At 40.2% G+C, this 17115-nt stretch overlaps 1 protein-coding gene across 1 annotated transcript in view; it reads right to left on the reverse strand.

Annotated features, from left to right (window-relative positions):
• Nucleotides 1-10206, reverse strand: part of SORCS1 (sortilin-related VPS10 domain containing receptor 1) — a 192479-nt gene extending 182273 nt beyond the window's left edge. Inside the window, exons 1-2 of the mRNA XM_010007929.1 lie at nt 10111-10206; nt 7504-7571 (exon numbers count right to left, since the gene is read on the reverse strand). Of these exons, the coding sequence (XP_010006231.1) occupies nt 7504-7571; nt 10111-10206 (164 nt within the window). The remainder of the gene's footprint in view (nt 1-7503; nt 7572-10110) is intronic.
• Between the last annotated feature and the right edge of the window lie 6909 nt (nt 10207-17115).

The following is a 17115-nucleotide window of genomic DNA, read 5'->3' on the forward strand; positions in this document are numbered from 1 at the left end:
TTTTTTTTTTTTTTTTTTTTTTTTTAAGTTGCTGGACAGTGTAATTGCGTAAGACAACAATCAATACTCAGCTGGTTTGCAGGAAAGCCAGACTCAGTGTTCTGCTTGACCTGCTCAGCTGTGATCTGAACCTCAGCTTTTGGTATGACTAAGCAGCATCTATACATCCAGTATACAGAGGAATCCACCCCACTCTGATTCCCCTTCCATCCCATCCTGATTTGTCTTTCCAGCCATGATACATCGAGCAATGAAGAAAAAAGTTCACAGGAACAGATTATGAAAAATCTATCTTTGGGTTTTCAAATTTATAGCAGTTGGAGCCTGTCAATTTTCTCTTCATTGTCTGAAAGGACACGGGGCTTTCTCCCACCATAGAAAAGCTGAGATTGTGAGCAGTCACTTGACTCCAGGAGCTCAGGCTTGAAGGAAAAACACAAGGAAATCAATAAGAACACTTAAACAGCTATGTATGTAAAGTCTGGAAATATATCAGCAAAAGCAAATTAGTAGAAAGAACAACAAGAATTTTGCCTTGAGGAAGACTGGGTATTAGCCTCTCTCCATCTCTCCTTATGAAGTCATTTAATGCACAGTACATATGGTGTCTCTGAACTTCCATTACTTTTCAACTCACTGTCTTTCACAGATAAATCATCTATGTAGATTACAAGGTCATTGAAAAGAGGTTTTATCTTCACACTCAACTACACAGCACACTGCAAAATGCATGCTAGGGAAATTCATATAACTTCCTTACACAGAAGATACTCATTTGGTCAGGTAGGGGGAAATAATGGGTAAAAGAGAAGGAAGGCTTTTTCCCTTACGTTGGCAAAGCACTGTATTGCTTTAGAGTGCACTACAATTGATATTCATAACTGTCAGGACACATCTTCACCCACCACTTAATACATCTCACCAGTGATATGGCTCAGTACAATTGCTGGGGAAGCTGCAAGCCAGGTTAGAAAAGTTCCTGAAGCCCCACATGCTTCACTTAGGTCTTCATAAGGGGAAGTCAAGCTGCAGACTAATTCCTTGTTCACCAGGATTTAAGTCTCAAGTTATCCCTGTCATACAAGCACAAATCATCTCAGCAGTGAGTACACATGAGCCCTTAAAGGTACATCCTAATGACAAGAGGAAAAATGAACGTTTCCTTGCCCTAATTGCTCCAGCTCCCTGCAAAGCACTGTATTCATTAAAAATACTAGTGCACACATACAGATCTGGTTCTCACTTAGTGGCTGCAGGCTTTCCTTAAGGACTTTAGACCTCCCTAGCAAACAGCTCATGCATTGATATTCTACTACTTGTCCCCCACAGTAAGTTTCCGACACACAAAAGAAAAGCCCACTGCTGCTGAGAACTACGTGTGCTCGGAGGCACAGGAGCTGCTGGCAGGTTCACACAGAAAAGCTGGCTTTGCTATCACTATTGAAGAGACAAAGTGACTAATTGTGCACTTGATTTCTGTTTTTCTGTTTTGTCCAATTATTATTTGGTAGGTTAGAGAAATCAGAAAAAAAGGACTCTACCAGGCAAGCCACTGTGTTTCAGTGTAAACAGTTGTCAGTTTATGCTGCACTGACATACCACTGATATATATTTAAATATGCATTTTTACAGCACATCGTTTCCAGGTGTTTTACTGAGTTCTTCAAGAGAGACCTATTAACACACATCTGGCTCCTTCTATAGTAATAATAAACCTTAAATGTTTGCCTGGATATTTCCCAAGGTGCAGAAATATTTGTGACATGGATCTGAAGACCTTAGACTTCAGCTCTCAAAGCAGTATAACTTATTCCACTGGAGTTGTGTTTGCTGACCCAAGCTCAGCCCCAAATGCTCTTTCTTTTTTGTGGTTAGTGGAGGATATAGACCTCTGAAAAGTAAGTGTAATTTACAACATTTCCAGCTTTGCAAAAGGAAGAGTGACTGCATAGATATGAAAGGGATGGAAATATCAGAACATAAAGGGTGTTTTGTTTTCTATTTATGAACTAGTCATTACTGTGTTGTTTGTCTTTCCTCTTACATACCAGCTCCAGTCTAGTTTGTCTACAGTTATTCCACAGTCACAACAGATAGATGAACCCCATGGAATGGAGCCAGATACAGTTCTGTTTTACCAATATAATTTGTGTAAACAGGTACAGTCTAGGAAACAGATTTGCAAGTACATTTTCTAATTTGCAGAACAAGAATGACATAGTGAATTTACACACTGTATGTCTATAACGTGGCATGAACAATGTACATATGTATATTGATAATATATGTCAGTATTAATATTCATTATCTTGATTTACATGTTTTTTCATGCAGAAAATAGATTGGGTTTCTTTTTTATTTACTTGATAACACTCCTACATTTCATTACTCGCTGCAACAGAGAACATGTTTTTAATATGCTTTATACATTTGCATTGTCATTAATATTGAATATTTTATCCACACAGACCAGGCAGTGAGGAGGACATCACTAAATTCTCAACCAAATCTGATCCTTCAAAATATCAGGGTACTATTCTTCAAACTATGTCAAGGCAAAAATTATTTGACATAGATTTAACACACATTTTTTTACAAAATGCAGAGCTTATACTGGCCCTTATTTGAGGTAAAATTCAGTAGGTTTTAAGTTTCCTGCTAAACCAGGATGTATTTAAGCATTTGCTGTGGGTTGTTTCCTAAGTAGGTCTTTATTTGGTTTTGGGGTGGGTTTTTTGTTTGATCAGTTGGCTGGTTTTCCTCCCTCTCTCCAGCTTTATTGGAGCTCTTTCTGATAGGCAATACATCCCAGGACACTTTGGCAGCCAAACAGAAGAGTTAAATGCACTAGAAGTGTATTACTCTTAGTCAGAAGAGTAAAATGAGCCCTCTCACATAAAAATATTGAAAGCTATAGAAACTGGTAAGTCCCTTGGGGTCCTGATGGCTGAATCCCATGCTACAGGAAAAAGGCTCCAGCTCCAGCCTCAGTCCATGCACAAAAACCATGTTCTAAACCTACTTCCAGTGCAAGCAGATCTCCTGCTGCCATCAAACCGTAAAAAGACACTGCTTCCTTCACAAACAGCTGAGTGTGCAAACTCCTTCTTCCCTCCTTCCCAGATGCCCTCCAGCATCTACACACAGAGCAGCCAGTGCTTCATATGTTTGCAAAACCAAAAATGAAAAAAAATAAAAGACAAAGAAATTTCATTGTTACATTTTCACTAAATGCCCATGGGAGATAATGTTGTAGCATTTATTAAGCTCTGATATTCAGGTCAGAAAAGTGATTTGCTCACGGTGAGCAACTGAACCACCATATTTATAGATAAAAGCATTTCAAATAGGCCTTTTCAGGTTCCCCTTTCCCACAAAACTTCTGGTTAAAATGTACTTAATGAGACTTTCCTTTCTCTCACTTTGTCAGTTCCCCTCATTTGGATTTTTTTCTCCTATCTACTTCAGCTGAAAGACCCTAATCGGCTGTTGCAGAGCACAGTGTGCAACTAACCCACAAGTTATGGCTTTATTAATGTGGCTCAGCAGGGAGAAAATAAATGTGAGTTGAGAACAGCCCACCTGCAAAACAGAAGTAAAGAACCAGCATTAAATGGGCAGGAGAATGATGAATACAGCAACAGAAATATCCTGGAAATTCCCCCCAAAAGAAGCAAGCAATTACTGACAATATTTCAAGTCTCTTGTTGCAAGAAGTCTCCAGGCTAGAGAAGACAATCTTCGCAAACACATCAACAGTACAGAAGAGTACATGGGTGGCTATACCTCTGATCTGTAGAGAGACGACTCTTACACAGAAGGAGCCAGAAAGTTGCATGCAGAAACATCTAGAATTTATAACCACATAGCTGGGGTCAACTCACAGCCAAGATACTTCAAAAAACAGGATTCAAAGCAGACAGAGATCATCCAGCTAATACTGCAAGATGGTATTTGTACATAAACTTCAATCTACAACTACTCTCTCCCTGGGGCTTCTATTCCTAGAGCAACTGCTCCATTGCTCCTTTTCTTTATCTAACACACTAATGCAAACCCATCTCCAACAACAAGTGTTTTCATCAAAACACTCCCATGCATAATGATGATCATGGGACTACCCAACAAATGGCCAAAACACAATGGTACTTAGATCTTAGTACCAAGTACCTTGGTCTTTAGCCCAATATCTAATCTCCAGCAGTGGCTGAGAGCAGAAGATAATAAGAACACATACCACAGAAACCAGGAGCAGTGGAGGACAGGTTGGAAGTGCTAAGCACTCCTGAATTGGAAAGCTCAGAGTTCAGGAACAATGTTGGAGCATAGCAGTATTGCAAATAAACTCCAGAACTATCAGAGCAACAGGTCTCTGTTCAGAACACAAATGCTATCAAATGAAGCAAACTCTACAACTTCTACTTTTTGGCTGAAAAATCAAAGTTCAGTTACTGCTATTTTTCAGCAAATTTCATGAAATCACTCATTTCTGGCTGAACAGAGAGCTACAAGCAGGCAAAGAGGTGAATGGCACTCGTCAGCTTCTCATGGCCCTGACACAGTGTCTTGCATGCACATCTTCTCTGAGCATCACATTTACACAAACAGGAAAAAAAAAAATTATGAGTCCTCCTCTGCAGTAGAGCAGAAGATAATAAGAACACATACCACAGAAACCAGGAGCAGTGGAGGACAGGTTGGAAGTGCTAAGCACTCCTGAATTGGAAAGCTCAGAGTTCAGGAACAATGTTGGAGCATAGCAGTATTGCAAATAAACTCCAGAACTATCAGAGCAACAGGTCTCTGTTCAGAACACAAATGCTATCAAATGAAGCAAACTCTACAACTTCTACTTTTTGGCTGAAAAATCAAAGTTCAGTTACTGCTATTTTTCAGCAAATTTCATGAAATCACTCATTTCTGGCTGAACAGAGAGCTACAAGCAGGCAAAGAGGTGAATGGCACTCGTCAGCTTCTCATGGCCCTGACACAGTGTCTTGCATGCACATCTTCTCTGAGCATCACATTTACACAAACAGGAAAAAAAAAATTATCAGTCCTCCTCTGCAGTTCATGGATACCACACTCACTATTCTGACATTACTATTTATTTGAAACATAAGCTTATTTTACTCCAGTAGTAAAAAACATCTTCTCCTAACTCTCACAGCTTAATCCTCTTTGGGATCTGAGAGATATCTAGGAGAAGAAGATAAATAAATCCAATACAGTCAGTTAATTGCTCAGTGACAGATAATCTTTTCTCCTCTATTTTCCTCCTCTTCTATAAAAAGAATAATGAAAAGTAAATAAAAAACCTTCAACTAAAACTGTGGAAAAAGTCTTCTGAGAGCCTAACAGCATAATCAAAGTCAGGCCCAGCCTGATATAATATCTCATTTACGGTGTACAGAAACAGCAGCTCACATGCCATCCAAAGCTCAGTGACCATAGAGCCTTAGCACTCTGTAAGATCCCTATCTCTTTTCACTTCATCCCTTCATGTCTGTCACCAGTGGTCTCTTAATTAATCAGTAGTTTTAGAAGGGAAATCTCCATCTATTAGTGCTGCAGCCAGCTGTAGTTAAAAACTGGCTGAAAAACTACACAGCAATGCCACCCTAGCCAGTAGTAGTATGTTTATAAAGAAGACAGATTCGTATCTTGTAGGTGATGGCATAGTTGTGTTATAGATGGTTACAGTCCCATAAGTCACAAACTGCTTAAATCATCCAACTGCACCTTCAAACAACAGATGTACTTATAACCAGCTACAGCATAAGTGACTTGTGTCTGTTACATGCTTCTAAACAGCCCCTCATCATTCATCAACCTTTTGAGAATGCACTCAGTGCAGGAGGCAAGAGTGGTATTTCTTTGTCATACATTCAAGGCAGAAATTCCTCTTTGGTTGTGGTTACCTGCAGAACTACCTATCTTCCGTCTCTGTTCTTCAGAAACGGAACTCTTGACATCAGAAATTAAACCAGACTTGAGATCATGCTTTCTTCCATTCCCTAGTATCAACTTAGTGGCATGTAATGGATTAAAGTCTGTCTCCCATTCTCTCATTTATTTATTTTTTTTTTCCTGCCCTTTTTAAACAAGCAGGGAGATTTAAATTAACATGTCACTTAATCATCCAGAAGGAACAAAAGCTAGTAACTTCTCTGTCAGGTGCATTAAATAATAAGATATGCCCATCTTGTCATTTTTTTCCATCACACTAGGAAAAGAGAAGCTGTCCTGGGATCTTCACAGGGATATTTATTAGTGACCTGAAGGAATGTCTGCATGATGACTGGGGATCTAACAGCAGAGACAGACTCAGGACAGAGCATAACATAACCAACCAAGGTTTATGTAAGACAACAGGACTGAGGAATGACAATGAAGTGCACTTACAACTTTCAGAGCAGACATGAGCACTGAAGAGCTGACCAAGAATAATGGAGCACTGTAAAGATAAGCAGGTTCATTTCTTCAGCATTTCCCAGGTTTTTTGTTATTTTTTTTAACATTTATTTATTTGTTTACTCCAAGTCAAATCTCTCCATCATTCTCTTAAAATCCTGCTCAGTTCCTTGAACAGAAAGGTTGTTTTTTTCTACTTCTGACCCAAAATTCTTCCTTGGAAACAAAAAGCTTTCATCAACAAGTTTATGAAAACAAGTTCAGTCTAACAAAAAGTTTTAGTTTCAAATACATAAAGTTTTCTTGAAAAAAAACAGTAGCCTGCCCACCTCCATCAATGACCTGCATACAAAACCCCTAGACTTCCCACCAAAGTTTCAGAGACTGAACCACAAAAAACCCCTCCTCTTTCATCCTTTGCAGGTCACAAAAGTACCACTAGGGACACATGAAGTAAACACCCTTTAGATCCATTTTTCAGAAGCAAAACCAGGCACCATCTGCTCTCATTGAATCCAAAGAATAGCCTTAAGAAAAAGGCTATGGTCCAGCTATGGTTCACAGAGTGCATGAGATGCTTTGAAATCCTGAAAGTGTCAAGGCATTCCTACAAATCAGTCTAGTAGTCAACATCACACAAGTGGAAATCAATTATCTAGTACTGATACTACCAGTTCTGAATAAACAGTTATTGAATACTTGCTCACAGGTATTCCCCCATCTCAGCAGCACGGACTTTTCATAAGCATCACTCAGGCAGTAGAATGCCATGAGGTCCTTCATTATAAAAAAGGATTTCAGGCTGCTGAGTTCTCCTAAAAAAACAAACCAATTTTCTGATTTGATTCTGAATAAGAGGGTAAAGGGGAGATCAAATGATAGTACTTCCATAAAGCATATTATCTAGCTGAAGCAAGACAATCGGACTTCAGCCTCTTTGTCCTTGAGTATGAAAGGAGAGAGAGAGAGGGTTTAGCTACAAACCTTCCAGCACATTAAAAAAAATCCAATTAAATTCAATAAAATAACTGTATCAGGCTCTTCCTATTTAAGTAGGGTAGTAATTATTAACTCCATTTATCTCCATACCTCCAAAGAGAGCTCTCTGTGATGCTTCCCAGGTTGTAGTCATACAGCTTTGTCAGAATTAGAATCACCTGAAGGCAAAAGAAGAAATCATGGTTAGTCTCAAGCAACTACAATCGCATAGAACTGAAATGACCCCAGGGAGGTTTTAGGATTCCTTTAATGGGTGCTTAAGATAATTGAATGAATTGTTAAAAGCATTTGCCTAAACTGACATGGGAAGTATTTGCAGAGATGTATGTCAGGCCAATCAGACCTATTCTCCTCAGCTCCTCTGCATAGTATCACCAACAGGTTATTCCCTTAACCCCAGGAGGCAGATTGCAGTGGGAAGGAGCTGACATGCTAGACATAATGTTTCAGGGTACAAGATGACATCTACTGTATGCAGTACAAATAGTGATTACTTTCCGCTCTGTTTCACTACCACTGAAACTGCTCGTCTTTTTCACAGCTATAGTGCATAGATAACCCACTGGCCTGGCATCAGTCAAACTGGTTTTGGTTGTAGCACATGATATAAAACAAGCAAATGGTCACTAGTTTTGCCCTGAGAGACTCAGACTAGACATCAGGAAAGAAATCTCCATACGGAAAATAGCTCAACACCAGAACAGGCTATGCAGAACATCTGCAAAGCCTTCATCCTTCAAGTTTTCAAAGACCTGGCTAGACAAAGTAATGGCTGACATGATCTATAGCTGATAACCCTGCTTTGAGTAAAAGGTTGAACTAGGAACCTCCAGATGTCTCTAACAACCAACTGTTCTATTACTTCAGTGAAAAGCTTTAGATTTAGCCAGAATGGATGTGTTTCCAGGTTTAGGAGTTTTATTAGCTCTTTTGATAAACAGTTTTTCCCTCCTGTCAAAACAGACACTTCTAGAATAAAATTATCTTACCAGGGGGAGGAAAGCAATTTTATCCAAAAGAATTTCCAGCAAAACATTTCAGCCTACTCTTTTGATAGTATCTTAAAAACAAACAAACAAACAAAAAAGTCACCACACAAAACCCCCCAAAATTACTGACTTTGAAGATTATGGGCTCCTTTAAAAAGATCTATATGTGTGATATAAACTACTAGACCATTACTTTTACTACTAATTTATTTTGCATTTCTCCCTGCCAGGCTGTTGTATATCTTATCCTCCTCTCTATCCCATTAAAGCGGTAGTAAATTAAAGAGGCACAACACTTCCTATCTGACTAAAACCCTGATCTATACACCTCTACATTATTATTTTCAGCCTAGGTTCCTAAGAAATGAGGCTCACAAATACACATTCCCCTGATTCCTTGATAACATTGCCAACTTCAATGAATTTGGCAGAGAAGCAAAGGAGTGAAGGAAACGCAGTCCCCTCTAAGTTCTGTGCCACCTGGTAACTGCGTGGTGGAGGAATAGCCACTTGGCTACCTGCACTGGAGGAGGGGAACAGACCTCGCCACTGCCATTTCTGAAGGTAAAAGCTGTCCTACCTCTTACACACCCACAACCTTGAAACAGCCACACCAGAACTGGCCTCTTTCCAATACACTCAACATGTGGCAGGCCAGAAAAAGCACAGCAATGTGGGAGCTGAGGGCATAAGTGACCACGGAGTTACTGCAGTAGAGAAAGGTATAGGGGACAGAGCACAGACACCTGACAAATGCCTTTTTCTACAGCACAACTCTGCTAAATCCCCTACAGCATAGAGAGAGGCTGCCCAAAGAATGACCTGTCTGCATGAATGCAAGTCATGTGCAGCTGATGAGGGAGACAGGAGAGGAACCTGAAATAACAGTGGGTTACCAGGCCCAACTACCACCAAACATCCTCCAGAAGAAAACCCTTATCTACCCATAAATAACTGGCTACAAACTCAGACCATTAAAATACAAACCCCATCAGACAGAAGACAAGGTGAGGGGGAAGACACCCCAGTGTTTGTATCTCAGTGACACTCCCCAGGTGGCTTCACAGAGATAAAAAGTCTGTGGAAAAGCATCCTGTGGAGAACTGGGCTGCAACATAACCCCAGGGAGGTGCCTGATGCCCAGGGCGCAAGGGCCAGCCCTGCCAGCCCCTGGGGGAGCTACCAGCCTGTGCTGCCCCTCACCCGGAGGTGCACATGGCCATGGTGGGGCAGAGGGCAGCCCGGAGGTGCCCCGACCCTGCTCCAAGCTTCCCCTCAGGCCCAGGCCCAGCTCAGCCCTGAACTTCTGTGCGACACCCCAGTCCGTCTCCGGATCCCGATTTCCTCAGTGGCTTCCCCCTCATATTTTCCCCTGCTAGCCGTGCCCCATAGCCCCTTAGCAGCAACCCAGGTGTCTCCAAGTGTCCTGACCACCAACCCCAGACCTCACTGTGTCCCCCAGCAACACCCAGACTATGCCAGCTGGGGACCAATCCACGCTGACTTCAGCTCACTGAGTGGCGTGTGCCCCTGAAATAGCCCCACAGTGACTCCTGCTTTGGCCCAGAGAACAATACACGACCCCCTAAAAATGGGACAGTTCACGCAACCACCATGACCCCTCCTCTGCTCCCCAGAGCACCCTGACATGGCTATTCCCTCCATCCCCCCAAAACACCCCCCCAATGCCACCCAGGAGGGGTCTCACTCTGAGCTCCTCTTTGAAGAGGCAGCCAACGTGCAGAGCATCAGCCGCCTGCTGAGGCATCAGATGGCAGAGCTCCTGTGGGCACATATGATTCATGAATACTTGTGCCAATTAGGGCTTAATAACTGCTAAATTTCAATCCCCACCCTCCCAGGAATGCTTATCAGTGACAGCAGGGCAGCCGTCTCCTCCAGATACAGAAGTGTGGTGCTGCTATCCCTCACAGCATCCTCTGAACGGGTCTGTGAATCCCCTTCTTAACAAATAAATAAAAATTAAGGGGGAAGAAAAGGGGAGTGGAAGAGGTGTGCACATAAAGCCTGAATAACTGCTCTCCTGATGAAAGGTAGTAGTGAACTCAGTGAGGTTCAGTGCTATGCCCATATGACATGGGAGTTATGCATGTACTCAGCTTCCAGCCTCCTTTGTATCTGCAAAGCAGCTGGACACTTGCTTACATCTTTTTCCAGGCTTTCTTGTCTTGTCTTGGCCTTCTCTTTCTCTGCTTGCCAGAAGAACCAGAGATGTAAATGACTAATGAATATTTCCCCTAATGAATATTTTGACATCTGGTAGTTTTAGAAGCAGACCTGAAGATAACAGGCAAAGAAACTGAGAAGAGTAAATAGGAAAAATAGTGGGTTCCCCCCCCCAAATTCTTTGCTACTAGTTGATGCAATCTTGAGGAAGATCATAAAAGAATCAACAAAGTTACCTTCCCACCTGAAAACACTTTCCCCACCTGTAAAACCCCAAAATTATAATCAAGCTAATTTTTGTGGAGTACTGTGATTAGCAGCTTGTAATTACTGGTGTTAAATAGACCAATGATTATTTTTCACAAATTACTCTGATTTTACTTTTTTCCAACTGAGGCAAATTCACAAATCTAAAAACTTTCATGCAAGAAAACTCCATTGAGAATTTTCGGGGGGGGGGGGGAAGATGACAGCCCAAAAAGAATATGAAATTACAAAAAATTAGAAGTGCTATATGAGAAATTAAAATGTTTCACTTCCTGAGAGCTGTAATGTCTCTTTTGTTCTCTTTTCTTCCCCCAGAAATTTCAGTAAAACCCACACATCCTTAGAGTGCTGAATATCTCTCGGAATTGATGGGACAAAAACAAACTTATCTTGCATTCTGTCATACATTTCTGATACAGCACTAAATCCTTCTGCAGATGAATCCCAGGACACATCAAAATATGCATGTGAGTTACAGACTGGCTACACCTAGAACCCTAAACAATATTGCCATATCCTGCTTCTTCACAAATTTAGGACAAAATCTTAACATTTAACATTTCCAAGCTAGTACTTCCATTTGACACCATACTGCAGCATATATATGCACCAGTTTGTTGGGTAATAGTTTAGATATCTCTACTTGGTGCAGATATCCTATTTCCAAAATACATAAAAGCTTTCCCACAAGAATCTTTCACATTTTCATGGACTTGTATCAGTTCCTGAATATCTTTAAGCATATCTAGTCTCAGCAGTCTCCTTGTGTCACTTAACTGCAGTTCAAACACTAGCAACAGATCTGCTCAAACACATATGTAAAACAAACAAGTAATTGGGCTGAAAATTAGTTCTTTCTGCCTTAGAGCTCAATATTATCTTTTTTCCCTTCATAATGATATTTAAATAACCTATGCAAGGCCCTGATTTTGGTTATATTTATTTTTTTTTAGAATACATATTTCTCCCTTGCTGTTCTCATTTCTTTTTTATTTAGCCTGCAAAGGTTACTTCAGGTTTAAGTTTGTTTCTTTTTCTCTTTTTTTTTTTTTTCTTTTCTTTTTTTTTTCTTGGTGGCTGTCACTATGTAGTACTGAGGAAGTTAGTGAACAGAGACATGCATATTATATTGTTCTAAATGTCAGAACAGGGGCTATGAAGCACAGTAATGAAATGAAAAATAGTCTCACCTTTTGTTTTACTTCTTCCTTTGTTTTTGTTTTCTGGAACAGTGTTTTTTATCCTTCTTTACCACTAATCAATGCAAGCTAACAAGGGCAAGAAGAAAAGAACAAGTAAACTGGAGATAAAATGAAAAATAGCTGAAAATCCAGTCTTATGCTTGCTCTGCAGTGAATATAGATAATTCTATTGCATAGAAATGCAAGGCTTCAGAAACTCTGTTCTTCATTAGGATAGGCAGTTGAAGTGGGTTATTCTGCCATTGCATTGACAGCTCACAGCAAAAGATACTTGATCCTGCGTTTACCACATCCTCAGTGAGTGCACTAACCATGAGTTATAGCCCTAAAAAATGTTTTTGCCTTACTTATACTCAACGGAAAAGGCCCAGCAGACAGGAAACAGAAAGAAGGCTTGTTGGGTTAACACACTAATCTGGGAAAAGACAGACTGACAAAAGATACACTTAAACCTGGCTCACTGGTCTCCCAAAAGGAATCATTTCCCAGTGTCTATTTTAGGAAGGACAAGGTATTTGCACCCTGGATACCATTATGTTTTTCTCTTTTCAAGGCAAACACACTTTGTTCATCATTCCTGACCTGTGATTGCTTTTTAAAACTTGCGATCTGCAGGCCCATCTGTAGCTTTCAAGATGAAAAACAGTGGCTGGACAGAAGCAATAGGTCTGTGAACTTGCCAGTTTAGGCTCTTGAAGGCTCTTTGCTATCTTGGGAGAAATTCTAGGTTAAGTATGGCTAAATTTTTCCTAGACCTACCTTGGCTCATGTTCAACTGGTCCACACTGTCTCACCACATCCTTCCTTTCACTTCTGACCCAGTACTGGCTTAAATCTTTATCTTGGTCTTGTTTTCAGTTGCTCTACAAATACATCTAGCAAGGGTCCCACAGGCTACTGGCCAAAGCTCGTCCTTTACTACAGCACCAGTTCAAAATGTAATGCTAGGATTAGCCTAACTTTTATCACCTGGCAAAAAATACTTTCATCAAACAGTGCTGAGCTAGCTGACCAGGAAGGTACTGAATGAAAGTCCACACACAGCTGCTGATCAGGTTCATAACACACTGGAAGGGAAGAGACAGGCTACACTCTGTGGCTTTGTAACTCGTCTGCTGCTAATGGTGTGTGTCCAAAAAGCAAGCAAGTCCATACTGAGCTATCTTCTGCCACAGCTACACAGAAACCAACACGAGGCAGCTAACAGCACACTAGGTCAGGGATCTGTCACTTTCATACTAGTCTCTGACAATTGCACATTTACTCCTGGGAACGGTACATGAGCACTATGTTAAAATGTGGCCATACTTAGTCAAGCTAGGCTAAACAAGAACATTGACTGGAACAATTGTGGTGTTCAAGGTTTTATCACTATTGTTGAGGCTCCACTGCACAATGTGCCCTGTGATGTTCCAACTCAATCCCATTTATAACACAGCACTCTCATCTTGGATAAATTTTATCAGATGTATTCTCATCATTACCCCCAGGTCCTCCCTGCAAATGATTGTCACTTTATATAGCACAACAAGTACTGAATACAAACAAACAACTTTTATAGCTCCATAGTGATAGAAATTTTTCAAACAGAAGAACACAATCAAATTTTTAAAGGTGTTTGCTATAACTTCTCAGGCTCCAATTTTTCCAATGTTACCTCTAAACTGAACTGAAACTGTACCAGAAAGATTGGACCTACAGAAGTCAAGTGCTGCTTTCAAAAATGCAACAGGCCTTTACTTTGAAGGCAAAACAAGTACATCTGCTTTAATGTTTCCAGACTACCATGTTTTGCATGAATATTTGCATCTGTTTCAGTCAAGACTGCAGCTGTCCCAGGATAAACCACAGAACTAAAAGACATTTAGTCAATTGTCCACTTCCCTGACTTGCACGCCCTCTGTATTACTTGTGTACAGACTGCTTCTTACTCAACATCTTGTTAAAATAATTTTATCAAATATACCATTGGTGTCACTTTTAAACATTTCTAATACAAACCACTTAAGCAGCTTTGTGAATCAGTTTGAGAATCTGTTTCTTCTGGAAACTGTTACTGCAGTAATCAGGCATCTCTTTTTGAGCAAAGTCCCAGAAAAAAAAAAAGGATGGGAAAAGGAATGTGCCATCCCTGCCACCCCCACAACCCAGTGAAAGCCTTCAGCATACTATTCTACCCTGACTTACTGTCTAACACGGCTAATTTTTCTGTCTACCACCACAGCCTTAGAAACATACTAATTTCCAACCTAGGATAATTGACACAGGTCTTAATGAACTCAAATGTTAGTCCTAGTAGTCCTTATTAGAACTAATAACCTGATAGAAAGCTCCTAGTTTCAGTCATGTGACTGCCACACACTATGATCTGATCTTCAGGATGTGCCCCAATTTAAGAAAAGAGCAGTCCCAATAGTTTTCTCTCCCCTGTGGTGCTCTCTACCCATACAAGGAGCATGCAACCCATCCAGAGCTTTTAGGAATCAGAATGCCATGTGCAGTTGGATTGCTCTGTTGTTGAGCTGCAAAGGTTGAGGCATAGGGACTGTCTCACACTGGCACAGAAGACAATCTTCAATACAACAATATTTTGTTTATAAAGTGTTGTAATACATACCGCTATATAAAAATGATAGTGGTGTAACTATCCTTTACAAGACTCTCCTGATTAAACTGCTACACTGTCTTCTAATTCAGAACACAAATATCCATCCACAATCAAGACCGTTTAAGCACACCTCAATGTGCAGCAATCCATGAATCCCTTATTAAACTCCCATGATCCTTTCCACTGCCTTCTTAGGAGGAACATAAGTCAATTACAAAGAAGCAACAAATTCAGTTTTCATAAGCTTGTTGGTCTGCTAGAATTGAGCAGGAAGCTAAAGGATTCGAAGCTTTCTTATGCATTGTGTGTTAATAAACCATGTTCCTCAGGCTAGACTGCAGTGTTTGAGAGTGTGCACCATTCAAGCAAAGACTGGAAATAACTGAGCAACTCCTAGCTGTTCCCTTCTTCAACTCCAGCATCTTAACACAGCACACAGCTTTAGGACTTAAAAAAAAAAAAAAAAAAAAAGGGGGGGGGGGGAGGGGTACGGGGGGGGAATGCAACCAGCACACAGTGCCAAGGGACATTCAGATTGGATGTTAGGAAAAATTTCTTCACAGAAAGAGTGGTGAGGCATTGGAACGGGCTGCCCAGGGAGGTGGTGGACGCATTGTCCCTGAAGGCGTTAAAAAAATGGGTGGATGTGATATTTCAGGAGATGTTTTAGCAGTTAGGGGTTGTAGGGCAGATGGTTGGACTTGATGATCCAGAACGTCTATTCCAACCTTGACAATTTTGTAATATTCTCAGTGATCTCTTTGGTGAGGCAAATACACGAGGAAGCATTTTAAAATAAATTCACAAATAAGTCTGAATAATTCACAACTGAGAATTTTACAGCCTCCTCATGAATAAAAAAAGAAACTCTATAGAACTCATTATTGGGGGCAAATTACTGGTACAAATCTTGTTCACTGTCTTATTATTTAGCAATTTCATACTAGTCAGCAAGGCTCAGGGTCTCTAATAACTATGTAAATACCAAGAACTATGAAGACATGAAGACTATTCTTTGCTTTCCACCTGGATTGCAGATCAACAAGCTTCATTATAAAAAACCATCGGCTGTCAAAAGAAGAGGGGAAAAGTGTAATGACAGAGGACAGTCACATGGTTACACAGCCAGACTACAAACTCCCCATTTCAACACAGCCTTTGTTAGGGAAGAAACTGTAAAGTAAAAACTCCTTTCATTTTTCACATCCTTCAATAGACAGAAAAATGATCTGATATTGCCCACTACCCAATAAGTGACAGGAGGTGACAGGAGAATTTTAGAAAGAAAGCAAAGAAAACATTAAAAATGGTCCATGCAGAGGGTAATTATTCCCCTTATTAACTTGTAACTATTTACTATGCCTAATAATAAAAGGATCAGAGAAAGCAAGAAACAATGATTTAAGATGTGGATTGGCCTTTGTTTAATTGAGAAATTACTCCAACTCTAGATCCAAGAAAGGAGATATGAAAGACATCTGTAAAGTCATGGTTGTCCTGAATTGATTATTCATTCTTCAGTACACAAGACCTAAGACAACAAGGGAAACTGGGAGGTTTAAAATACTACATATACATGAGTTGGGAAATTCCTTTTCACTGTATTTTGTGGATAATTCAGATTTAATGTCAGTTCAAGGTGAGACAGAAGTTCAGGGATGAGATGTGTACTGAAGTAAGCTAAATAAAAATATATCAAACACATTTGTGTCAGTTTTCCCAGGCACACAATTTTAGCCACTGTTGGAGAGGGAATATGGCCAAGTATTGCAATTCTTTTGTTCTTCTGGCTAACATAGGTAGCTTTAGCCCTCGTGAATTTATCTAAATCTATTTACAGCTATTCATATTTTTGGCATCTATAAAAAAAACACCTGTAGGCAAGAAATTAATTGTTTGCCAAACATGGATACTAGTATTTCCTTTCTTAGCCGTGTATAATTCAATCAGTAGAGCAAGATGTATGGCAGTTTCTATTATACTCAGCTTACAGGGGTCTCTGGCACAGTGACAGCTCTCAGAGGAGACAACAATACAAATTATTGTAAAGAGAGGCAAAACAAGGCATCTCTCTCCCTCAACTCTTTTAAAGATCGCCCCAGTCTTCATGCTTGTCATCAGAATGAAACAGAAGTTTGTTATGGTCTAAAAAGAACTTAAAATACCATCACCACCAAAGCAGAGAGAAGTAAATTGTGTTTGTGTAATATCTAAGGCCCAAAGGTCAAGACACTGAGTTACTGCTTGTCCTGGCACCAAAAGGGAACCAGACCAAGGCCCACCACATTCCAGAAGAACACCTTAGCCAATGACATGCTGAATTATAGACAGGGATTAATTCCCTACTTTGAGCCCTATTTTCCAACATTGACATTTATTTTCACAAATTCATTCAATAAGAATCTGTTTCATGGAAATATTTCTGAACATCTTCACATGTGATTAATTA

The sequence above is a fragment of the Chaetura pelagica genome, unplaced genomic scaffold (genome assembly GCF_000747805.2).
Source record: "Chaetura pelagica isolate M959 unplaced genomic scaffold, ChaPel_1.0 scaffold531, whole genome shotgun sequence".
NCBI classification, from domain to species: Eukaryota; Metazoa; Chordata; class Aves; order Apodiformes; family Apodidae; genus Chaetura; species Chaetura pelagica.